The sequence below is a fragment of the Mirounga angustirostris genome, unplaced genomic scaffold (assembly GCF_029215605.1).
Source record: "Mirounga angustirostris isolate CCGP_5_RB_7025 unplaced genomic scaffold, mMirAng1.0.hap1 SCAF_2, whole genome shotgun sequence".
Taxonomy (NCBI): Eukaryota; Metazoa; Chordata; class Mammalia; order Carnivora; family Phocidae; genus Mirounga; species Mirounga angustirostris.
In genome coordinates, this window is record NW_026991710.1 from 168854741 (window position 1) to 168882092 (window position 27352).

General features: G+C 41.3%; 1 protein-coding gene across 1 annotated transcript in view; it reads right to left on the minus strand.

Annotated features, from left to right (window-relative positions):
* KCNU1 (potassium calcium-activated channel subfamily U member 1) overlaps nucleotides 1–27352 on the minus strand; it is a 175942-nt gene that overhangs the window by 1512 nt on the left and 147078 nt on the right. Inside the window, 5 exon segments of the mRNA XM_064584047.1 lie at nucleotides 1707–1840; nucleotides 3547–3738; nucleotides 11299–11438; nucleotides 18513–18573; nucleotides 18997–19035. Of these exon segments, the coding sequence (XP_064440117.1) occupies nucleotides 1707–1840; nucleotides 3547–3738; nucleotides 11299–11438; nucleotides 18513–18573; nucleotides 18997–19035 (566 nt within the window).

Sequence of the window (27352 nt, forward strand, 5' to 3'; positions counted from 1 at the left end):
CCAGTGCTGCTTCCAGAACATCACTGCTCCCTCAGCATCTTTGTGATTAATGCTCTATAGCCGTATCACCCTCCCTCTCGATTCATCGGTGTCATCTACAGACCTCCATATTTATTTAGGCCTCTGGCACTTGGGACACTTTTTCTTTCAAACTCTAGTGCCACTATCATCTCAGCAATGGCTATGCCTATACTTCACGGGGAAATCCTGGTGTTACACACAAATTCCTTTGAGCACAGCCCTCACCTAATGGCTATGTTTGTCTTGGCACCCATTCTTTTCCTTCCTTTCTCTGATGAGTAGAAAAGTCTTCTTTCCATTCAAGACTACCCCACTTTGAGTAGCTTGGTTTCTTTCCCCTTAGAAAAGAGAACAAGTTTCCTTCAATCTTCTTCCACTCTATTGTTTTTAATCTCTCCTTCTTCTACTGAATCTTGTCCATTCCCACTGTGAGGATCCTAGTTTGGACCTATATTACTGTGTTGTCTGTAGATTGCACACTCTCTTTTCCCCTCCTGCCCTCCACATGCATTTCCTCTATGTTCTCCTACACTGTGGTCAGATTGCTCTTTCAACTGAAATCTGAGCATATCACTCCCATAATTTGTACATGTAAAACACAGTGGTCTAGAAATGAGGCAGTTAATCAACATTTACCCAATGAGTCCAGCAGAAAACAAGTAAATCTTTCCAATGTGGACAGTGGCTTTCAGCTTTAAGAAGTTGTATAGACAAACTGATACAGCCACTCTGGAAAACAGTATGGTAGTTCCTCAAGATGTTAAAAATAGAGCTACCCTATGACCCAGCGATTGCACTACTAGGTATTTACCCCAAAGATACAGATGTAGTAAAAAGAAGGGGCACATGCACCCCAATGTTCATAGCAGCAATATCCACAATAACCAAACTGTGAAAGGAACCAAGATGCCCTTCAACACACGAATGGATAAAGAAGATGTGGTACATATATACAATGGAATATTACTCAGCCATCAGAAAGGATGAATATCCACCATTTGCATTGACATGGATGGAACTGGAGGAGATTACGCTAAGTGAAATCAGTCAAGCAGAGAAAGACAATTATCATATGGTTTCACTCATATACGGAACAAAAGGAATAGAGCAGAAGACCACAGGGGAAGGGAGGGAAAACTGAATGGGAAGAAATCAGAGAGGGAGACAAACCATGAGAGACTCTGGATTCCAGGAACCAAACTGAGGGTTACAGAAGGGAGGGGTGTGGGGAGATGGGGTGACTGGGTGATGGGTACTAAGGTGGGCACGTGTTGGGATGAGCACTGGGTGTTATACGCAACTAATGAATTGTTGAACACTACATCAAAAACTAATGATGTACTATATGTTAGCTAACAGAACATAATGAAAATAAATAAATAAAGATTAAAAAAAAAAGAAGTTGCATAGACATGGATGAGGGGTAAGTTACAAAAAAATCCTGATTTAAAATCTGGGTCTACATCTCAGGTTTCACTGGGGACACAGACACCATTATCCTTACATGGTCAATGTTAATTTGATCATCAGTTCATTCATGTTATTTACACCCAGCTTCCTTCTTCCTATATCACTGTCTACTTCCCCTGGAACCTTCTTTGTAATTATGGACCCTGAGCTCTGGACTTCTCTTTCACATTGAATAAAGTAGTTTTGGCTCTTATGCTTGGATAGATGGGTAGAACTCTCCAAGCAAGCATACTCCCCTTTTTTGTTCCGGCTTGTTCTCCTCTTCATCTATCATGCGGTATAAACCAAGGCACAGGATTCCAAAATTATCTAATGAGCCACAGAACACTTGCCCAAATGTCTTTCTTGGCTGGGGAGAAAAGAGAAAAACATGTGTCTGTTGGTACTTTAAGCAATAACAAGCACTTACTGGAAAGTTATTATCTTTCCTTGTAGTAAAAGTTTGGAAGACCCAAAAGCTGTTTCCTAATATCTTTTATGGTGGCAGTGTCGAGTAGGAAATTAGGTTTATGATAAGTTTTGAGCATCTAATCCCAGTGATTGTTTTTATCACTGTAATCTTTCAAGAGCCTCTTGTGGGTGTGACGTAGCATGTTGTTATGCTAGTTTTTATTACTACTGCTATTTTGGTAACCATTAAAGAAGTAACAATGAGTAAAAGATTAGAAAATTCAGTTTTCAAGCTATATAATGGGTTGGGATGTTCAGTGACCTCCAGAGAGTGATGTTCTTATCCTACTCTACCACAGTTTACAGTCCCAAGCATTCCTCTTGACACTGCTCTCAGGCTATAGCCAACAAGGGCATGATGGATAGACAACAGGGTCAAAGCATCAGCAAATGCATTCAATGAAGCCACGTGAGAACAGTTTGTTTCATTATGTGATTCTCTAGGGTAGAGAACAACGTGAGGACAAGATACAAGTGAAGAAAGGAAGGAGAACAATGTTGACCAGTCCACTGTCACCTCTGATACTGACAAGAAGTTGCCAGCAGCAGTTGTCCTGGGCTTATAATCACTCCCAATTCAATCTCGGGTTAGGAGCCCAGGACCACAGAAATGCAAAGGACCAAAATGTGCTAAGGGAACTTTGCCATATTGTTTGCACCTGCAATTCAGATGTATGGAGCATGGGGTTTTCCCTTTTTGGCAGTATCTATCAAGACGTACCAGGTGCAGAGACCTGGAAGAGCCTGCTCCATGTGAGGGGGGTTCTGCTGATGTCCTCTGAACAAAAAATATTTCCTTAAAATGCCCTGCCCTGGACAACTGGTAGAGAGCTAAATGTAATGTCAACCAAAGCTAAACCAAAAGGCACTGATAACTACATTACTCATTCCCAGGCTAGACTCCACTGTGAACCCCCAACACCCAGATGCCCCACTGCATATGCCATAATGACCTTTTCCCCTTGCATTTGCCACTGGCTAGCCCAATCTGAGTCTTAGACCCAAACACAGAACCCTTCTGCCTGACTTAGGCTGACATGATCAGATTTATCAGCTCAGGTATAGGAAGAGTGAGCAGAGCCTGGGTCAGACTGCCTTGGAGGGTCCCTTGCTTTTCCAGTGGGACAAAGAGTGGCCTCAGACAAGTCCTTTTTTCTCTGAGTCTCAGCTTCTTGATCTGTTCAGTGCAATTAATAACAATGCCTACCATATAAATCCTTGGACAGGTTAAGTAAACAACAACAACAAAGCAGACAGGCACAGGGAACATGCTCAGTAAATATTAGTTATAATTATTAATACCCTTGCTAAGGTACAAAGTTATTAGATTTCTCAGATGCTTCCTGCACACTTGGATTTTTTTATCTGGAAGATGAAGATAATAATACCTGTCTTACCTACCTCCTGGAATTGTAAAAAAAAATAAATAGGATATGTGAAAATACACTTTAAATTCTAAAATACTCTATGAATACAAGGTTGTATTAGCTTTTGTTATTCTTTCTATGCTCTAGGCCATCTAGGAACCCAAATAGCCTGAATCATTTTCAGGAATCCAGACTGGTAAGGAAGTGGGAACCTTTATCAGGATAGGAGTAGACTCACTTTAATGTCTGACAAGATGGTTTCAGTTAAGGACAGAAGCCCCAGCTTACACCGTGCTCTTCCAGACATAATTGAAGTGCAGCTGTGGGTCAGCCCACAGATACTCTTATCCAAATGCTGTTCCAGCTGAGAACTTATCCCTCCTGTCACCAGCATCTGAAGTAATTCCAGGACATGATAATTGTAGAAGGCCTGGAAAGCAAGGACAAGCCGTGTGCAAAGTCAGAAGAGCCAGCACAGACACTGTGGAGGTGTACAGTCTTGCAGACTTAGGGGGCATCGCTGTTTGAAATGGACCCAGTGAGGCAAAACAGGGTCCCTCGTCATCATTATTAAAATCAACTAAAAGCTCTCAGTTCAGGTAGGGCGCTGAGTTAGGCAAAGTACAGAGAAAATACCATTGACCCAGCTCCTGCTCCCTTGGGCTCACACTGTGGCAGAAGAAAGTGGGTAATGATGCTAACACCAAGGATGCCCCCCCCTCCAAAAATAGCCAGAGGAGTATGTCAGACTACAGATACCCTAATAATCATCAACATATATTTAAAACTATGTATTTAATGTGACTGCTATAGTTTTTCCTTAGGGAACTACTGACATTATTACTGTCATCTGTAACTGAATCTTCTGGATGTGAGCCTACTTATATTAAGTAGGTTAAGAGATGACTTCAAATGCCTTTTCCTCCCTAATGTCCTGACTTATGGTCTCCTCCTTTTGATTGTGACCTGCCTGAGGACAGGTATTGACTTGGATCTTATTAATATTTAGGTCTCCCGTAGCTCTCAGGTACTACACAAATAGTAGGTGTTGAATAAATTAATAGAATTTGGGAATCTTTGGCATCAAAATGAAACCAAAGGAGGACGTGTGGGACAACTTCTTATTTTGAAAACTACTTTGAGTCTGAATAAACCTAGCTATATTCTTAAACCCAAAGGATTCCTATCGTATTTAGTGTAAACTAGGCATTGGCATACATGTAAATAGCACTGTAATATATTACCCATTAGATTTTCCCAAATCTATTGAATACATAGTGTTTTAAGTGTTCAACCTTTTGTTTTATCTAAATTAGACTTTTACTCCAGTAGACATGAGGATTTATATGTTCATATATTACTTATAAAAATAATAGGAATGACCTCAATTGTTACTGTCGTAGAAATTTTCCAGTTCACTTTCTCTAAATTCAGGGACTTGTCTTCTGCAGACTGAATTATGATAGGGGCCTGTTTACTAGTCTTCCTGTCTTGTTTTTATTCTTACTTGCAATCCCTGTTCAAAATCTTTCCAGAAGATTCTCTAGGACACAAATCAAATCATGCCGTCCCCCTCCTCAAACCTTCAATGTCATATCCCTGCTATAAAACCAAGCTCATCTCCTCCATTAATGGTGCCCTCCAGTGCACGACAGTCTATCTGTTGCTCTAGCTACATATTTACTCCTTCTTGCCTTTGCTTTGGAACATCTGACTGATCGCTCATCAAACTCTATGGTTGGCAAACTCTATGCTGGTCTCCTCATCAGAAAGAAGTTTTCCATGCAGAACCTGCCCTCTTTAATACCCATCACCAGGCTGGGTGTTATATGCAAACAATGAATCATGGAACACTACATCAAAAACTAATGATGTATGGTGATTAACATAACATAATAAAAAAAAAAGAAAGAAGTTTTCCTTTCTTTGTGATCCCACAGCCACTGGCTTTTGCTCCATTTCATCCTTCTGTATTTTATAGTTAGTAGTTTGTCTGAAACACACCTGACTTTGAATCTTAGCTGAGATTAATCTTAGCTGAATAACCCTAGCTATGTTCTTAAACTATTTTCCCAAAGGATTCCTATCGTATTTAGTGTAAACTAGGCATTGGCATACATGTAAATAGCACTGTAATATATTACCCATTAGATTTTCCCAAATCTATTGAATACATAGTGTTTTAATTGTTCAATCTTTTGTTTTATCTAAAAACTTAGCTGAATCCTAGCTGAGTACTTTTGGACAATTCATGTCCAGAAACAGTTTTATAACCTTTAAAGTTGACATGATAATACCATCTTTGAGCCTTGTTTGTGGGATGAAATGAGATATACCACACACATTACTAAATTCTGTTCTCAGGTATTGGGATCGCCTGGAAGGATGTTCATGAGTATAGATTTCTAGGATCCAAGATCCACTGGATTAGAATGTATGGAGAGGAGTGGGCATCAGAAATTTAAAGGGCACCTCTGGTGGTTCTGCCACTGGTTGGTGCTCAGATCACCCTCTGGGGCAACAGTTCCTTAAATGATATGGTCTTTCAGAGGACAGACTTTGTCAATTTAACATTCATGTCCTCAGGGGTGCATTGAACAAGGCAGGTGTTAAACAGCTGTAAGAATACTAACTGCAATTGGCAGTCAGTTTTTAACAAATAAATATTGCTAGTAAATTGTAGAAGCCATTGGAACAAAAGGGTCTAAGAAATAATATAAGGTATATGAATTAAGATAGAATAACAGAAAAATAAGTTTTAAAATAGTTTTTAGGTTAAAAGATGACTTCAAATGCCTTTTCCTCCCTAATGTCCTGACTGAAGTGATCCACTGACAGTTTCCTCCTTATTTCTTCTTTGTTCCATTTTGCTACTACCCAGAAGGGTGCTTATGGAATCAGCTCCCTGAAATCCAGGCATGAACAGGGGATGTAAATCCAGGTTGAGCCACAATCCGTTTAAGAACAAGTGGCCATAGTGTAGAGTGATCAAACATAATGCTGTTAGAATAATTCTCCACTGATTAAAGAAAAGGTATAAATTCTAGGGTTATCCTGGTGTCAAGGGCTCTAGGGAAACATGTACTTTACATATTTAACTGAGAGAGGCTTAGCTTTTGAATATATCATTTCTTCAGTTTTGACATCAAAAGGATTGCAATTCTATATTGGGGAAAATAAAGGGATTTACATGTCACCCTTACTCCATGAGCTCATCTAGTATTCTTATTATTCAGGGTTCTATGGTATTGATCTCTTTCTTTTTTCCTCTCTCCTTTCCTCCCTTCCTTCCTCCCTCCTCCCTTCCTTTTCTTTTTTCTTTCTCAAGAAAATAGGAAAGTTGAAATGTGCTTCCAATATTTTAAGACCTTTAAACTTGGATACTCTTTCTAATATAATCACATTTACTAGAATTTGGACTTTCAGGGTTAGAAAATGTTGCAGCCCCAAGTGTTTTTACTTCTAGCTACAATGAAGCTGTAGGTCTCTCTCACAACTTACAATATTACTTAATAACATAGGTACTAACATCCTGCCTACTTGCTGCTTTTTATTCTGAAAATCTAACCTCAAAAGGCCTTAAGATCAAACATTCTCTGAGAAATATTTCTGAGAATGAGGCTACATGGTAAGAAAACTGCAACTAACCAGCTGAATGACCTTAAGGGAGTCACGTAACTTCTGTGAGCTTCAATTTCCTTCCTTGTAAGGAAATTGCTCCCTACGTTCATGTCCAGTTCTGAAGTTCTATTGTTACAAAGCTGTGTAAGAGTCCTGCTTATGGACCTGAGTGTCTCTCCATATTTTTTTATAACATTAAGCTGATAAAGGATTAAAAGTGAATCTGAATTCTATTTTCTAATGATATGTTTTCCCACCTGGGGAAGGCATTTACAGTAGTCCACCAGAGACTATTTGAGACCTTAGCGTCAGCTGTATCAGATTTGGAGGGCAACACTATTATTTTATGTTGAGAAAAAAATCACAAGTGTATCAGGGGATAGAATAAAAAACTACATGAAATCCAAAACAAAACTTCAGTAAAAGCAGTGATGACTTCACAGCACATTATTCAGGCTTCGTTCTATCCTCGGGATTGCACATTCATTCCTTTGCATTTATTAAGGGGGAATGGAGAAAAAGGGGGAGAAGTCAGAGTCAAGACCAGTGATCTCATCTTGTTTCTGACTTGGCTGAGGTGTTAGCCACCTTTTTCCTGAGGGAGTCTGTTCTGAAATTCATCTGTATTCCCCCTTGCATTTCTGTGTAGTGTGGGCATCAGGGAAACAGACCTCGAATTATAACTTCTGACCATGAAGCAATGGAAAACAGATCTCTTGGTGCATTGAACTGGGCAGCAGGTTGGAAGAACCACCTGGAAGGTGTTCTTTGGGGAGGAGAATTATGGGACAAAAGGCACATGCAAAATTGGGTGGGATGGTGGACTCCTGTCTCTCATACAGGACTCTTGACTGGAAACTGGAAATCTATCCCAGAAGAGAGAACAGGATTCTGGTCCTTTCATTTTATGCCTCCCTCTCTGTTGGTCATATATTCTAACTTCTAGGGAGCAGTTTTCCAAATCTTAACAACAGAAATCATCCTTCACATCAAATCCTAGGCAGAAGCCTCATGCACAGCACAGATGAAAGCAGTTGTTCTGACTGGGGGGATAGGTGCAGGCAGGGGAGCATGATGGGGTAGGTGCACTCTGGGCTGCTTCCTGCTTGTCTGCTCAGCACCGCCTGAGCACCAGGGGGTAGATTCCTTTAAGCAAAACTTGAAAATCAATGCACTGGAAGGATACTCATGATCACAGAAAGAGCTTTCTGGAAGGACAGAGGACTATGACAGCGAGGTCTAACTCTGGAATCATACAGAGTGGGGTTCGAAAACCAGCTTGTCATCTGTAAATGCTGTGACTTTGGCACTTTATTTGTCCTGCTAAGCCTCAGATTCTTGATTTGTAAAATGAGGCTCATAATTGTATTCTCCTAATTGGTTGAAAGAAGAATTAAAGTATTGTAGCAAAAACCTTGGCCCAAAGTAAGTGCTTCAGAGATGTTATTACTCTTCCTATCACAGTTGTTGCTCTGTTTATTAATATTATTCCAACAAGAAAATTTATTGGGAGAAATTACCTTGAGGTCTGTGTTGGGAAAGACCCGTAGGTGTGATCTGGAGGCAGAGAACTGTGATCATTAGTGGTGGCTGCCATGGGAATGTTTTAGAGAAGTGATAACCACGGAGCCCACAACTGCTATCCTAACTTTAAGGGGAGACCAAGATCTTTGCCTTTCTCTCCCACTTCTCAGCAAGAAGATGCTCCAATATGTATGGAGAAGAAACTGGAGTGTTGACAAATATATTCTGCAGCTACCACAGTGGTGGCTCCCAGATGTTTTCAGTGTCAGAGGATAAATGTTCTCTTCTCCAAGGCTACTGCTCTCATTTCTACGAGATCAGGTGTAAGGTCAGAGACTACCCAAGATCAAAGAGTACTCAGAAGACTCAAGATGATAGAATTTGAGGCCCAGACCTGGCCTTTGGGCTCCTTCTTTCTGTGTGGCTGGACAATGGGAAGTCACCCCCACCCTTAGAAAGCCAAGTGGACCCAGTAGCACCAGACCTAGGGGCAAGGGAATCAAGAGTGGGCAGTATGACCAGGTCATTTTCAAAGGTCTAGTTCAGCTCATCATGGCCGGAGATTTGGGACTGGTGCTGCAAATAGTATTAAAGTGTGTTCATTTTGTTGTGTCATGAATCATTAAGGATTCAAAAGCTGAGGCAGAAGGCCACCAGGTAGATATGCAGAAGGTCAAGACCCAAGCCAGCCCCCTTGATGGAAAAGATTTGCCTGAAGCTTCATTGCTATGCTTGTGACCTCATGTGACTCCCCCCTGGATCAGGCACAGTGTGGGTTTTCTCTCTCCCACAGACTTCACTGTGGGAAAGACTTCTGAGTTTTTACATAGCTTATTTCCTCTTCCAGGAGGACTAGACTGTCCTATCCTGTGGAGAAGCCCACTGATACAATATCTGAAGGCAGCCTGGGAGGCAGTGCTACTCCTCAGTGTGGTCACAAGACCTATGGTGAGTGGGGAGAGGCCCAGCTGCTGGCTCCCATGACCAAGTTTGTGTTTGCTGTGCTGGCTGACATGATGTGTTCATTTGTTTTAATGTCTCTCTCAGCCCTCTTCTGCCCATCCTGCTCTCCCCACTAGCTCTAAACAGAGTCTGTGACTTTGTTCCTACCTCTGGGGGCCAGTGGAGTTTAATTAAGGTTCCAGTTTAATTTAAGGCACAAAGCTGCCTGCCATCTAGGGATCTCTGAGGAGAACTGGGACCTTAACCCCATTTAAAATGTATCCTGCAGACAGGTCCAGTTCATCCAAAGTCACCTTCTGCCTGACATTCCAGTCATTAATTACTGGCAAAGTAACTGACATATCAATGACAGACAGTGATAAAACCCTTTCCCTGACAGAGCTACCTTCCCAGAAAAGTCACCTGACTTGACTCCTGGCTCAGTCAAGGCTGAATGCTGCCTAACCCTTTAGGAAATTCATTGTCTACCAACTTGTTGAATGTTAAACTATCACTAACCTGGTATTATCTCTCTGAGAGCTTGATGGGATTTATGAGACGCCCTCCCCCATCCCCAATGCTCAGGGAAGCAGAGCCTAAGGCAACATAATCCCCTCAGGGCCAGTGGCACTGGCGCCATGAGGGCAGTGTGTGTGGCCTAGCCATGCTCCCCAAAAACTGCAAACCATGCCTTTGAGGCACCCACACAGTTCAGGAATGATGCCCCTTCCACACGGAATTACAGAAAGCTACAAGTTTATCAAGCTGTGTTCAGAGCCCTGTGCGTCTATACACTGATATACAGCCAGGCTGCAATGCTTCCCTTGGAAAATCTGGGGAGAAAGAGTCTGGGAGGTTGTAGGTAACAAGGATTTCCTTTGGAGGAGTTCTTGCGGCCATTTACGAATGGGTACGTACAGATTTTGTATTTTGGTCCAATTCCTTGAATGAACCAAGAGTGCTTGCAGCTCAATGCCTTTTCCCTTTTCCCCTCTGCCTGGTGTGTTTCCTTCCCAAAGATCAGAACAGTGTGTGCTCTCTTCTCTTCTGGAGCTAGATTCCCATGCCACCATGTCAGTGCTGCCTTCCTTCCCTGGCCATGCTATTGAAACTTTCAGCTCCTTTCCTAATCCCTGTATTTCTCATTTCACATTGCCTTAGCCTTCTAGCTATCTGACATGCCACATATGTTCCTTATATATCATGTTTCTGTTACTCTTCTCCATGAGCCCGAGCTCCATATGGGCACAGACGTTGGTCTATTCCATCACTGCTGTACTCCTAGCGCTTGGAACAGTGTGCCCTGCACAGAGTAGGTATTCACTCAGTGAATTAGCTCTACTTACAGAAATACCATAGTCGAGGCAAGGGACCTGCTCAGAGGCTAAAGAGGAGGTGAGAGCTGAAGAGCAACCATGTAGTCAAAAACACACCCCAGGAGCGGGGTAACATGGAGGGAGGGTTGACTTAGTTCTGAACAAAGCTCATACCGCCAAAGGCCAGAAGCTTTTCCTTGGTCCCCATGTCTCCTTATGGCTGATTTCTGTATAAGCTGTTGGGGATATTTTAGAGAGAAGAGAAAGCAGTGTCTTCTAAGCTCTGAAACCAGAGCTTGGTCTGCCAAGATGCACCTGAAGCTAAAAGGTAGGCACCTTGCTTTTTATGTGCTCGTTCCTCCTGGTACTAAGTGTTCTGGTTCTAAGGGCCAGACATGTTTTTAATCTTGAAACTGTGAAAATTTGGCTTCTCTTGCCAAGTAGTTGTGAAAAAAGATGAAATAATGTATGTGAACAAGCTTTTTCAGAGAATCAAAGAGAACTCTGAATTGTGAGGCATTCTCCTTATTTCCCAAAGCTTGAACCATCCTTCCTCCCCTCTGCAAGCTGCACTTAGCTACACTTACTGTGGCAAGGAGGGAATCCAAGAAGCTGCCAGAAAAGACAGTGCCTGTGGAAAAGGATGTGCTGAGATGCAGGCTTGTTCCTGAGAAGGATTCATCCAGTCCACTCAGCTGTTCAATATAGTGGATATTGGAAGGATTTTCTGCAAGGCAAAGATGGAAAAAAGAAAGACAAGCAGACAAGCTTAAGAATACAGGACTGCCATACAAAGCAGGCCAAGGGGTGACCACTGAACAAAGAATTTGATGTCTACACTGGGGTCAATGTGGGATCTGCACTTACTTTAGTATCTATCTATCTATCTATCTATCATCTATCTATCTATCTATCTATCATCTATCTATCTATCTATCTATCTATCTATCTATCTATCTATCTATCATCTATCATCATCTATCTATATATCATCATCTATCATCATTTATCTATCATCATCTATCTACCTATCATTTATCTATCATCTATCATCTATCTATCTATATATCATCATCATCTATCTTTTTTTTTATTTTTTTTTTAAAGATTTTATTTATTTATTTGAGAGAGAGAATGAGAGACAGCACAAGACGGAGGAGGGTCAGAGGGAGAAGCAGACTCCCCGCCGAGCAGGGAGCCCAATGCGGGACTCGATCCAGGGACTCCAGGATCATGACCTGAGCTGAAGGCAGTCGCTTAACCGACTGAGCCACCCAGGCGCCCTCATCATCATCTATCTTATCTATCATCTATCATCTTCCTTCCTTCCTCTCTCTTCCTTCCTTCCTTCTTGCTTTCTTTTTCTTCTTTCTTTCTTTTTCTTTTTCTTTCTTTCTTTCTTTCTTTCTTTCTTTCTTTCTTTCTTTCTTTCTTCTTTCTTCCTTCCTTCCTTCCTTCCTTCCTTCCTTCCTTCCTTCCTTCCTTCCTTCCTTCTTTCCTTTCCTTTCCTTTCCTTCCTTTCCTTTCTCTTTCTTTCTTTCTTTCTTTCTTTCTTTCTTTCTTTCTTTCTTTCTTTCTTTCTTTCTTTCTTTCTTTCTTTCTTCCTTTCCTCTCCTTTCCTCTCCTTTCCTTTCCTTTCTTTCCTTTCTTCTTTCATCTTCCTCCCCTAAACACATGTATCCTTCTTGGGTACCTTCATCATCAAGGGTATATCCTTGCACCCCAGGCCCAGGTCCTCCAAACAAGTGTCCCCAATGTCACCTTTATATAATTTATCTTTCAAACCAGGACACTTTTGTAAGTAAAAGAGGATACTCTCAATAACTGCATGGGGAAAACAGGCATAAATGGGAACACATGATCACCCCAGTGATCACCCCAGACATTTTTCATAATACTATGCCATAGATACCCTAGTATTTATTTGGGTTTTTAGAGTTATCTAGGTCCAGAATGAGTTAAAGTAGTACCTCTCAAAAATTTAATGTGCATATGAATCTCCTGGGCATCTTGTTACAGATGTTACAGATTGTTACAGATTCTGATTCATTGGGTCTAGGGGTGAGAATGGGATTCTAGGTGTCCAACAAGCTTCCAGATGCTGCTGATTCATGGACTACACTCTGAGTAGCCGGGATTAGAGAATCCTCCTAACTGGGGCTCATGTAGCAGTAGCCAAAGTAACCATTAGCATGTCTCTATTTGCCCCAGGCTGCAACTCAGATCCCTGGAGGAAGCATCTGAAGGGAATGCAACTGGTCATTGTTGGGAATACAAACGGAAGCACTGACTGCCTTTGTTCCAAGACTATTGTTTCAAAAATGTTTAAGTAGAAAATAGCATTGGAAGATAAAGATAATATCTCCCACCAGAGCAAAGGGAATCATGCTTACTGCCCATTATAAAAGATTCTGGTTCCTGAAGCCTGGGGTTCTTCTCCTATAAAGCAATTCATGGTGGGTACAGGTATCATTTGGCCCTTTTCATGTCACCCTGTGGGAACAAGGCCTTGGGCAAGCAGCACAAAACTGATGATACTTTGGCTATGGCCGTTGCTTTGAGTGATAAACTGTTCTTTATCTTTGACCCAGTGGTCTTGTGTCTTCTGTCAGGGTCCATGAAACTGTGGCAGGTTACCTTGTTGGTTTGCAAGTAACATAAGGTCTTACTTACATCTTTCACAGTTCTTGACAGTCATATTACAGATCAAACCAAATCTACCTGGCATACGATGCAGAATACATTCCTAACTAAGATTGGATTGTTCTTTAATTCTTTAAATTATTCCTTGTCTATATAAAAGGTGAGCAATGCATGATAATATCAACCCACATTTTTTACACAAATGTATTTTTTTCTCCTTGCATTGCCAACCCTCGACACACTCACATACCCCAGGAGCCCTTGTCCAAATCTTCCTGTGTCATCTTAAACTATTGGCCTCTACTTTGCTAGACATTTTCCTGCATGCCATGGTACATTCTGTACCAAAGTGCTGGCAGTCAGACTTGCAGCTCTCATGTCATCGTGACCCTTTCCAGCCAGCCAAAGAACAAAAACTGAGTGAGCTGACAGGTGCTTTGTTAGACTAATTTAACAAGGGCTGCCTGGTGCCAGCAAGTCTTTAGTTGAAGCAAGCTCTGAGTCCCTGGAGAGTGACCAGATGTACTTTGGGATCAGTGAGAAGCTGGCTGGCCCCTCGTGACCACTCCAACTTACATCACAGTCTTCTAATCAATGTCCTCAGTGTATATACACCTTGGGTTAAACATGGTTCAAAAGGATAGAAAAATAAAAATAAAATACAAATAAAAACTGTGGCTGTGGGGGAGGAGCAAGATGGTGGAGGAGTAGGAGACCTAAATTTCGTCTGGTCCCAGGAATTCAGCTAGATAGGGATCAACCTATTCTGAACACATATGAACTCAACAGGAGATCAAAGAAAAGAATAGTAACAACTCTCTGAACAGAAAAGCGACCACCTTCTGGAAGGTAGGACATGCGGAGAAGTGAATCTGAGGCAATATTCGGGAAGATAGATGGCGGGGGAAGGGCCTCCATCAGCCACTACTGGCAAGTGATAGAGCTGTGGAGCACAAAATCAGAACTTTTAGAAGTTGGCTACGCTGAGGGACGTCGCTCCAGTGGCTAAGCGGGGGGGTGGAACACTCACTGGGACAGTGTGGTCTCAGGACCCTCAGGGTCACAAAAAGACTGGGGGTGCCTGAGTGCGGCAGAGTTCCCAGGTATCAGAGCGGGGAAGCCAGCTGCAGAGACAGAGCCAAGGAGTGGGCTCTCAGCTTGGGGTTGCCATAAACCATGATCCGCGGCACAGTCGGGCCATTGCTCTTCCAGCAGGGACCCAACAAGTGGCCAACGCCAAAGAAATACAAACAATTATAAGAACATATTATGAGCAACTATATGCCAGCAAATTAGACAATCTGGAAGAAATGGATGCATTCCTAGAGATGTATCAACTACCAAAACTGAACCAGGAAGAAATAGAAAACCTGAACAGACCTATAACCACTAAGGAAATTGAAGCAGTAATCAAAAATCTCCCAACAAACAAAAGCACAGGGCCAGCCAGCTTCCCAGGGGAATTCTACCAAACATTTAAAGAAGAATTAATACCTATTCTTCTGAAACTGTTCCAAAAAATAGAAATGGAACGAATACTTCCAAACTCATTTTATGAGGCCAGCATTACCTTTATCCCAAAACCAGACAAAGACCCCATCAAAAAGGCGAATTACAGGCCAATATCCTTGATGAACCTGGATGCAAAAATTCTCACCAAAACACTAGCCATTAGGATCCAACAGTACATTAAAAGGATTATTCACCATGACCAAGTGGGATTTATCCCTGGGCTGCAAGGTTGGTTCAACATCCGCAAATCAATCAATGTGATACAATACATTAACAAAAGAAAGAACAAGAATCATATGATCCTCTCAATAGATGCAGAAAAAGCTTTTGACAAAGTACAGCATCCTTTCTTGATCAAAATTCTTCAGAGTATAGGGATAGAGGGTACATACCTCAAGATCATAAAAGCCATCTATGAAAACCCACAGAGAATATCATTCTCAATGGGGAAAAACTGAGAGCTTTCACCCTAAGGTCAGGAACACAGCAGGGATGTCCACTATCACCACTGCTATTCAACATAGTACTAGAAGTCCTAGCCATGGCAATCAGACAACAAAAAGAAATAAAAGGCATCCAAATCAGCAAAGAAGAAGTCAAACTCTCACTCTTTGCAGATGATATGATACTTTATGTGGAAAACCCAAAAGACTCCACCCCAGAACTCCTAGAACTCATACAGGAATTCAGTAAAGTGGCAGGATAGAAAATCAATGCACAGAAATCAGTGGCATTCCTAAACCCCAACAACAAGACAGAAGAAAGAGAAATTAAGAAGTCGATCCCATTTACAATTGCACCCAAAACCTTAAGATATCTGTGAATAAATCTAACCAAAGAGGCAAAGAATCTGTACTCAGAAAACTATAAAATACTCATGAAAGAAATTGAGGAAGACACAAAGAAATGGAAAAACAGTCCATGCTCGTGGATTGGAAGAACAAATATTGTGAAGATGTCAATGCTACCTAGAGCAATCTACACATTTATTGCAGTCCCTATCAAAATACCATCAAGTTTTTTCAATGAAATGGAACAAATAATCCTAAAATTTGTATGGCTCCAGAAAAGACCCCAAATAGCCAGAGGAATGTTGAAAAAGAAAAGCAAATCTGGTGGCATCACAATTCCTGACTTCAAGCTCTATTACAAAGCTGTAATCATTAAGACAGAATGGTACTGGCACAAAAACAGACACATAGATCAATGGAACAGAATAGAGAGCCCAGAAATAGATGCTATGGTCTACTGACTCTATGGTCAACTAATCTTTGACAAAGCAGGAAAGAATGTCCAATGGAAAAAAGATAGTCTCTTCAACAAATGGTGTTGGGAAAATTGGCCAGCCACATGCAGAAGAATGAAACTGGACCATTTCCTTACACCATACACAAAAATAGACTCCAAATGGTTGAAAGACCTAAATGTGAGACAGGAGTCCATCAAAATCCTAAAGGAGAACACAGGCAGCAACCTTTTCGACCTCAGCTGCAGCAACTTATTCCTAGAAACATTGCCAAAGGCAAGGAAAGCAAGGGCAAAAATGAACTATCGGGACTTCATCAAGATAAATAGCTTTTGCACAGCAAAAGAAACAGTCAACAAAACCAAAAGACAACCAACAGAATGGGAGAAGATATTTGCCAATGACATATCAGATAAATGGCTAGTATCCAAAATCTATAAAGAACTTTTTAAACTCAACACCCAAAGAACAAATGATCCAATCAAGAAATGGGCAGAAGACATGAATAGACATTTTTCCAAAGAAGACATCCAAATGGCCAACAGACATATGAAAAAGTGCTCCACATAACTCAGCATCAGGGAAATCCAAATCAAAACCTTAATGAGATACCACCTCACACCAGTCAGAATGGCTAAAATTAACAAGTCAGGAAACGACAGATGTTGGCAGGGATGTGAAGGAAGGGGAACCCTCCTACACTGTTGGTGGGAATGCAAGCTGGTGTAGCCACTCTGGAAAACAGTATGGAGGTTCCTCAAAAAGTTGAAAATAGAGCTCCCATACAATCCAGCAATTGCACTACTGGGTATTTATCTCAAAGATACAAATGTAGTGATCCAAAAGGGTACGTGCACCCCGATGTTTATAGCAGCAATGTCCACCATAGCCAAACTATGGAAAGCCAAGATGTCCATCTACAGATGAATGGATAAAGAAGATGTGGTATATATATACAATGGAATATAGTATGCAGCCATAAAAGGAATGAAATCTTGACATTTGCAAAGACGTGGATGGAACTGGAGGGTATTATGCTGAGCGAAATATGTCAATCAGAGAAAGACATGTATCATATGATGTCACATATGAGGAATTCTTAATCTCAGGAAACAAACTGAGGGTTGCTGGAGTGGTGGGGGGTGGGAGGGAGGGGGTGGCTGGGCAATAGACATTGGGGAGGGTATGTGCTATGGTGAGCGCTGTGAACTGTGTAAGACTGTTGAATCACAGACCTGTACCTCTGAAACAATTAATACATTACATGTTATATGTTAAAAAAAAAAAAAAGAAGAAGATAGCAGGAAGGGAAAATGAAGGAGGGGAAATCAGAGGGGTAGACGAACCATGAGAGCCTATGGACTCTGAGAAACAAACTGAGGGTTCCAGAGGGGAGGGGGGTGGACGGGATGGGTTAGCCTGGTGATGGGTATTAAAGAGGGCATGTACTGAATGGAGCACTGGCTGTTATATGCAAACAATGAATCATGGAACACTACATCAAAAAACTATGATATAATGTATGGTGATTAACATAACATAAAAAAAAACAAAACTGTGGCTAACAACTTTAGGTTCTAATCTGTGTTAAAGACAACATTCCCCTCTTTCATGTCTTCCCCTTTTTTCATCAATTATTGTCAGTATTAAATCCCAGTGTGTTCCCTCTTATCTCCCAGACATATCCCCAAATGCACACAGGCACCTTCCCTGCCTTCCCCAAGCTTCTTTCTACTCCCAGAGCTCCTCACTAGGAAAGTCTCATATATGTGCATTTTCCATAAGGTGTTGGTGAGAGATAACAGCTTATTCTGGTATTTCTGCATGGAGTGTTTCCATTTTAGAAGAGCACCACTCAGGGGCAGGATTAAGATGACACAAGGGAGACAACTAGGACTCAAAATTTAAGGACCCCAGGAGTGGGTGCCTCCTTAACATCTGCATCCTGCATGCCTCATTTGCGTCACCCTAATCCCAGTCCTGGTATCACTACAGGAAAGGAAGCTGCCTGATATAATGTCCCACAATGGATAGGTAGGTGAGTATAGGGAGATCCTTCCTAGCCAACCTCAAACTCATGCCCCACCCCCCACCCCCCGCTGGAGACTTCCTCCAAACAAGAATGAGCCAGTTCCTGGTCTCACTTTCCTGATAACTGAACAAGAGGAGAAGGCAGGTGTTATTCCTGCACCATGACACTCAGATATAACAGGCTCTGCTTGATGATGTCACTAGTTAGATAAAAGCCCAAAGTAATGTCCAGTCAAACACTTAATGTTTCTCTGGGCCCCATTCTGATTCCTCAGTCCTTTGACTATGGATTCTAAAAAGAACCTTGGGACATCAATTATGGATGACAAAGATTTCTCCCTTGCATTCTGTCCTTGAAACACAACTTACTCAGTTCGGTGAGGATGGGGATTCTTCGGTATTTTGATTTCCCAGAATATCTGCCAAAGTGCTCTGAAGTCCCTTCTGTGAACACAGACAACAACAAAGAAGAAAAGAGATGGATACATGCAAACAAAGTGACTTACAAAACTTGGCAAGGATGGAGAAGCACACCATGTAACTTGGTGCTTCATCTTAACAAAGTTACTCTCATGTCCAAATCCTTGGTTTTTTTCTATATTTAGGGGAAACATTGGGTCCTCCTCAGATCTCCTTTTGAGAAGTGGTGTGTGTGTGTGTATTTTAAATGCACTTCAAATGAACTACAAAAAAGACAAAGCTCACCCTGGTTGCTTATTGACCACATTAGTAAAATATGATTATTCTCTGTGGAGTGGTAGTGCTGGATGATGGCCCAGGCAGGCTGTGCCTGAATCCACATTCATTTGCTTGCAAAACTTTCAGGAAACCACGAATAAATAGGTGGGGCTGCTCCACCAGTGCTTTTGGAGACACTACAACTAGTTTCTGACTCTTAGTGCTCTCAGCCTTTTGGAGATGCTCTCTGGGTATTCAGGTGCCCATGTGGCACTGCTCATGTCTTTCTTCTTCCACAGAATTGGCTGCCTCCCATCCCTGGTTGTCCTGCCTCAATCCTGAATGCCTTGGAAGTTCCTTAAAGATGGGCAGGGTGTCACTTAGAGCCTCTGAGCTTTGCTTTCAGTTTACAGACAGATTTCCCTCCTGTGTGAGGAGGTGAAGCCCTTCACTCTCCTCTGTGAGCCTTGACTCCACAAGACAGTGATGCACAGAACCAGCCTGAAACACAGTGCTACCATGCAGGGAACCATGGACAGGTTCAAAACCAGGCAGAACACCAGAGTTTTGGTCTCTAAGCCAAACTAAAAAAATGTAAAGAATGAAAAGGGAAGAGAGAAATGGAGAGCTAGGGTCCATTTAAAAAAGAAACACACACATAATGATCTCATCAGAAGTGATGCTTTAAAACTGTTGGTTACCTTTCTTGAGCCTTTCTGAGAATACTATGTAACAGGGACATGCTACTGTGAAAGGTAAAAATTCTACTTAAAATTCCCTGCTGCCTTAGAAGAGGGTCTGCTGTTTACTGAGCCAGGCACATGGGAGGGGACAGAGTGAAATGGGGAGTGAATGGAGATGAGCATGGTGGTAAGATAGGCTGACAGACAAAGGAGGGCTGCTGAGACAGGGACAGGGGAAAAGAAATGACCCAGAAGGTTATTTTTTTCAGAGGGAATGCTATATACTATAATATTTACCAGATTTTCCATCTCCGCAAGACATTCAGTAAAAGAGGCACTTCTTACTAATGCAGAGTAGAACTGAATATATTTCTGAGAGTCACTAAAATTTGGAGTCATGCTTCAAGGTGGATTTGGGGTAAAACCTGATGCACCACAGGAAGCTCCCAACCTATTTGGTTTATAGTTAGAAGTGGCAAGTGTCTTAGGAATTTAGTAAATGCTGCAACTTTAGGTAGGGAGATGGAAGACCAGAGGGCTAACCTTGTTCACACAGCTATTTAAGAGGAAGGCTCATAGTTTGGCTCGAGATCAGATATCCTAACTCATTGGTAAATCTTAGTTGTGATGGGACCTGAATACCTTCCAACTGTTTTTCCTAAAAAAATGTCTCTGGGATTTCCATAATGCAAGAAGATTGGGGGAACTAAGATTTACTTTATTCTCAGAACTGTGTAAGATGCTTTCTCTGTTCTATGCACATTTCCTTCCTTCTTCCTTCTGCCAAAATTTAAAGAAAGTCTTCTCCATGCCAGGACTGTGAAGAGTCCCTGTCCCAGTGGCATCCTATGTGATGCAAATATAAAATAATTTCAGTGATGAGTATTGTGGAAAAACCTAACTTTGAGGGACCAGTGATTGATGAGGGAAGGTGACTTTAGATAGGATCTGAAAAGAGTCCTCTCTGATGTTGGAATGGAGTCCTGAGTGGTGACAAGCTACCCAGGCAGAGGGAATAGGATGAGGGATCCAAGGAAGGAAAGAGCCAGTATAAACAGGATGAAGTAGGAGAAAATTCAAACTCTCTACTGGCCTGCAAGACCCTATGTTATTTTCCTATAATTGTCATGGGTCACATTATAGGGTTTAAAGTAGGGAACTGACATTATTTACTAATATTTATAGACGATCCCTCTGGCTGCTGTGAGCAGTAGAAACTATAGAGAGATCACAATTTTACTACAGTCATATCAAATCTGTGAATTCAGTGTATATAGTCAGATACTTCCATCTCAAATGTTCTTATTGGGTACAGACACATGTATAACAGTTGAAACAATTGCTTTGGATACCAGCTGAAGGACGGCAACTGAATTTCTGCCTTAATTCTATCTTGTCTTGTAGAGCAATGGTTAATTTGAATATGTGTCAGATCATAGCCTGAGTATATTTTACTAATGTCAATATTTTTGCTACCTGGTAGTACATAGTATTATACCTGAAATCTTCCAGTCTGGCAGGGTGTTATTACAAAAAATTGCTTAATTGTAGATTACTACTGTACATTTAAATTTCAGTAGCATATTAAGTTGTCAGACTTAATTACCATTATATGTTTAGATTATGCCACAGATTATTTAGTTCAGTACCTAGGTTTGCCAACCTGTTCTCCTTGTGACGAGACAGGGCAGCAATTAGAGTGTCACTGGAAAACCTAAAGTTTCCCATGGAAATGTCCAGGAGGGCTGGCATTCTTACAGATCTTTCAGAGAGTCCTCACTCTGCTGTTCCCAACCCCCAACATCCCTCGGTGAATCACTGTATGGAATAGCTTTGGTGGTCCAAGATGGCCTTCATATATGTTTGCCATGACTTCATCTTTCCCATGAAGATGTGGGAAAGCCCACTGATCCCACAAACGTCTCACCAGATATGCAAGGGCAAGGTTTCTGATCTTGATATGATTAACATTTGGGGCCCAAAAGTTTGTTTGTTTGAAACTATGTGGGGCTGTCCTGTGCATTGTAGGATGTTTACCAATATCTCTGACCTCTACTCACTAGCTGCCAATAGTATCCCCTCAAGTTGTGACAACCAAAACTGTCTCCAGACATTGTCAGATGACCTCTGGGGGCAAAACTGTTCCTGATTGATAACCATTATCCTAGAGGAAGGGAAAGTGAACTGTCCATTGGCTAATCTTATGTTGGTACTCAGCATGCAAGATGTTCTCTGCCTCCTAGAAGAATTTCACAATCCTTTATACTGTCAATTCTTGGAGGCATGTACTCCCATTTCCACCTCTTAAGGATGGTACAAGAGTAGTATTAATATGAAATGGGAAGAATGGTTAAGAGAACAAAACAGGCTTCTCTGAGGATTGGGAATTTCTGTATATAAACTCCAGGCAGATTCCTATAATGCCAGAGTCATTAATGAAATTTCTGAGTAATGATCCTTTGTTTTTCACAAGTTCATAATGTGACTTTACTGATGCTATGGTGCCAGACAAGCAGACTCCATGACCTTTGTTGGGTGGCACAGTAGAGCCTGACTGGATCTGCATTTCCTGGTTACACAAATGGGTATGATGACATCCATAAAAAAAATGGTGCAAGGCCTACACAATACATTTTTCTCTAAACTTTTGCTTTTATCTTTGGGGATAGCACCTACTCATTCTTCATAATGATTGAAATACTTTGATATTCCTTCATTTTTTCTGCCTCCTTTCCAAATCTTTTTCCCCCTCACCTTTACCTCCTTTTACCAATTCATCTTTCTCCTTTGAGGGCAACCTTTTAACCTGTAACAGAGTACAGGGCACATCATACAAGAACAACATTGTTTTGTTGAATTAATAAATAAGTTAAAGGATGAAAATTACTAGATATAAAAGAAACCAGAATTAAATTCACAGGTTTCTATCTTTCTAGCCTATGTAAGATGTGAAACTTAAGTAAAACTAATCATAGGAAGGACAAGTCACCCAGATGATTAACTAGATGGCCGATGTCAGTTTATCCCAGGCTATGTTATGCGGGCATTTTCATTTGCATATTGATGATATTGCCTTTAAAGTGAATACTTCTTCTCTGTCCAATCATAGAAAGTTGTAAGCGTGGTGTACTCACATACACACCTACTCACGCATATACCACACACACATCTTGTGTAAATCTGAGTGAGCCTAATTGCTAAGCTAAGGATTTATGTGCAGAACACAACAGCATTTTTAGATTTGTTTAGTAGTGATATGGCTCATACCTCCTTAGTCTGGATTTTCATGGCACTCTGCTATTCATAAAGTGCTTTGTTATTAGTCTGCTTTGCAAAACACCCTGAAGCTCTGGGTGCCAACTGGGCTTTTGTTGCTTAGGAAGGGTGTCTCAAGTAGCTGGCTCAGTTCACCTACCAAAGATTAGGCTAGATTACTCACTTACTCCTTTGGTCCAAGAACCTTCTATTTTCCCACCTAGCAACAGTGACCTGGGAGTCAGAGAGAGCTCTTTTGGTTTCCTAATTTGATTCATGAACATTTTTATCCACAACCATAATCATGAAAGCCTCGCAATTTCTGTGATGTCTGACCACTCCAAGTTCCATGCACAGTGGAACAGCTGTGCTCAGCAGCTGCACGGCTAGAGGACTGAGTTCCTGATCCTGAGTATCAACATCCCCAAGGGAAATGGCTGGATGGAGGGGACCCCAACAATGATTTACTTTTATTTTTGAGTTGAAAATCTGTTTTAGATACAGAAAATTCTTCACTAATAGTTACTTTCATATTAGGTTGAATGTCTAGTAGTCAATTTTAGAAATAGATTAATAGATAAACCTTTTCCTATTTGGAGGGGAGAAGGGAAACCACAATTTTTAGTGGGAATTTACTTCAAACACTTGGGTACAGTGAAATGTTGGGAACTCCTCAAGAGTCCAGCTTACTGGATCATTTGCTTCAATTCATTAGGTAGGTGGTAAGCATCTAAGTGACCATAATTGTACTAGGCACTAAGAGGAATACAAAGGAGGAAAAAACTTGATCCCCATCCTGAATAGATCCTGCTTCTTACCATCTCTTTCCAATCTGAAGCTACAGTATGACATCTTTAGTCTATGGAAGTCAGAAGAGACCTTAGCGATAGTCTTCTAAAGTTCATAAATTGAAAGCATCTTGAAAGAGTAAAAGAGGGGAGGAGCAAGATGGCAGAGGAGTAGGAGACCTACATTTCATCTGGTCCCAGGAATTCAGCTAGATAGGGATCAAACCATTCAGAACACCTACGAACTCAACAGGAGATCAAAGAAAAGAATAGTAGCAACTCTCTGAATAGAAAAGCGACATTTTCTGGAAGGTAGGACATGTGGAGAAGTGAATCTGAGGCAATATTCAGGAAGATAGATGGTGGTGGGGAGGGAGCCTCTGTCAGCCGCTACCGGCAGATGATAGAGCAGCGGAGCACAAAATCAGAACTTTTAGAAGTCTGCTCTGCTGAGGGATGTCGCTCCAGTGGCTAAGCAAGGGTGGAACCCTCACAGGGACAGTGTGGTCTCAGGACCCTCAGGGTCACAGAAAGACCAGGGGTGTCTGAGTGCGGCAGAGCTCCCAGGTATTGGAGCAGTGAAGCCAGCTGCAGAGACAGAGCCAAGGAGTGGGCCCTCAGCTCGGGTTGCCATAAACCATGATCCGTCGCACAGTCGGGCCACTGCTCTTCCAGCAGGGACCGAACAAGTGGCAGATCCGGGGAGACTCTCCTTCTCCCCAGGAGAATTGGTGTTGGAGTGCACTGCAGGAATCTGCTGGGTTTGGAGACTCCAAACAGGGTCATGTGCCAGAGATAGAAACACTTGGTCACAGGTCAGGTGAGCACGGAATGCGGCCGGGGCCTGGGGACACAGGAGTGATTGACTGCTGTTCTCTGGGGGGCACTGAGGAGTGGGGCCCTGAGTTCTCGGCTCCTCCAGGGTGGTGACTGAGAGGCTGCCATTTTCACTCTCATCCTCCAAAGCTATATGGAAAGCTTGCAGGGAACAAAAGCTCCCAAGAGCAAACCTGAGCAGATTACTTAGCCCAGCCCCCAGCAAGGGTGGGGAAATTCCACCTCTGGCAAAGACATTTGAGAACCATGGCAACAGGCCCCTCCCCCAGAAGATCTGCAAGAACAGCCAACCAAGACCAAGTTTACCAATCAATGAGAATGGCAGAACTCCAGCATTAGGGGAATACAGCACATAGAATTCATGGCTTTTTTTCTGCTGATTCTTTAGTCTCTCAAAATTAATTTTTTTAATTTTCTTTTTTTTCTTCTTCTATTTTTCTTTTGAATTTTTCTTTTTCCCTTTTTCAACCAACATCTTACCAATCCCCTTTTTAAAAATCTTTTTTATTTTTCATTTTTAGAGTCATATTCTATCCCTTCATAGTAGTTAACCCTATTTTTGGTATATATATATATATATGTTGTTCTCTCTTCAAAATTTTGAAATACAGTTTCTTCTAACAGACCAAAATATACCCTAAATCTCTAGTGTATGGCTTTGTTCTAGTCTCCTGCCTGATCACATTCTCTCCCTTTTTTATTTTAATTTCTTTTCTTTTTTCAACCAACTTCTTATCAATTCCTTTTATAAAATCTTTTATAATTTTCATCTTTACAATCATTCCATCCCTTCACCATATTTACCCTTATTTTTGTACATATATAAGTTTTTCTTTCTTTAAAATTTTGGAAGGCAGTTTCCTCTAACAGACCAAAGTATGCCCAAAATCTAGTGTGTGGCACTGATCTATTCACCAGCCTGATCATGTTTGATCATATTCTTTTTTTTTTCTTTTTTCTTTCTTTCCCCTTCTTTTCCCCTGGTTTCAGGTCTCTTCTGACTTGTTTAGTGTATATTTTTCTGGGGTCATTGTTACCCTGTTAGCATTTTGTTTTCTCATTCATCTGTTCTCCTCTGGACAAAATGACAAAATGGAAAAACTCACCTCAGAAAAAAAGAACAAGAGGCAGTACCGACTGCCAGGGACGTAATCAATATGGACATTAGTAAGATGTCAGAACTAGAGTTCAGAATGACAATTATAAAGATACTAGCTGGGCTTGAAAAAAGCATGGACGATAATAGAGAAACCCTTTCTGGAGAAATAAAAGAACTAAAGTCTAACCAAGTCAAAATCAAAAAGGCTATTAATGAGGTGCAATCAAAAATGGAGGCTCTAACTGCTAGGACAAATGAGGCAGAAGAGAGAATTAGTGATATAGAAGACCAAATGATGGAGAAAAAGGAAGCTGAGAAAAAGAGAGATAAACAACTACTGGATCATGAGGGCAGAATTCGAGAGATAAGTGATACCATAAGAACAAACAGTATTAGAATAATTGGGATCCCAGAAGAAGACAGAGAGAGGGGGGCAGAAAGTATATTGGAACAAATTATAGCAGAGAACTTCCCTAATTTGGGGAAGGAAACAGGCATCAAAATCCAGGAAGCACAGAGAACCTCCCCCAAAATCAATAAAAATGGGTCAACATCCCGACATCTAATAGTAAAACTTTCGAGTCTCAGAGACAAAGAGAAAATCCTGAAAGTAGCTCGGGACAAGAGGTCTGTAACCTACAATGTTAGAAACATTAGATTGGCAACAGACCTATCCACAGAGACCTGGCAAGCCAGAAAGGACTGGCATGATATATTCAGAGCACTAAATGAGAAAAATATGCAGCCAAGAATACTCTATCCAGCTGGGCTGTCACTGAAAATAGAAGGACAAATAAAAAACTTCCAGGACAAACAAAAACTAAAGGAATTTGGATACATGAAACCAGCCCTACAAGAAATATTGAAAGGGGTCCTCTAAGTAAAGAGAGAGCCTAAAAGCAACATAGACCAGAAAGGAACACAGACAATATACAGTAACAGTAACCTTACCAGCAATACAATGGCACTAAATTCATATCTTTCAATAGTTACCCTGAATGTAAATGGGCTAAATGCTCCAATCAAAAGACACAGGCTATCAGACTGGATTAAAAAACAAGACCCATTGATATCTGTCTGCAAGAGACTCATTTTAGACCCAAAGACACCCCCAGATTGAAAGTGAGGGGGTGGAAAACCATTTACCATGCTAATGGACACCAAAAGAAAGCTGGGGTGGCAATCCTTATGTCAGACAAATTAGATTTTAAACCAAAGACTATAATAAGACATGAGGAAGGACACTATATCCTACTTAAAGGGTCTATCCAACAAGGAGATCTAACAATTGTAAATATCTATGCCCCTAACATGGGAGCAGCCGATTATATAAGGCAATTAATAACAAAAGCAAAGAAACACATTGACAACAATACAATAGTAGTGGGGGACTTTAACACTGAAATGGACAGATCATCCAAACAAAAGATCAACAAGGAAATAAAGACTTTAAATGACACACTGGACCAAGTGGACTTCATAGATATATTCAGAACATTCCATCCTAAAGCAACAGAATACACATTCTTCTCTAGTGTCCATGGAACATTCTCCAGAATAGATCACATCCTAGGTCACAAATCAGGTCTCAACCGGTACCAAAAGATTGGAATCATTCCCTGAATATTTTCAGACCACAGTGCTTTGAAACTAGAACTCAATCACAAGAGGAAAGTCAGAAAGAACTGAAATACATGGAGGCTAAAGAGCATCCTACTAAAGAATGAATGGGTCAACCAGGAAATTAAAGACGAATTAAAATAATTCATAGAAACAAATGAAAATGAAAACATAAGTGCAAAATCTCTGGGATGCAGCAAAGGGGGTCCTAGGAGGAAAGTATTTAGCAATACAAGCCTTTCTTAAGAA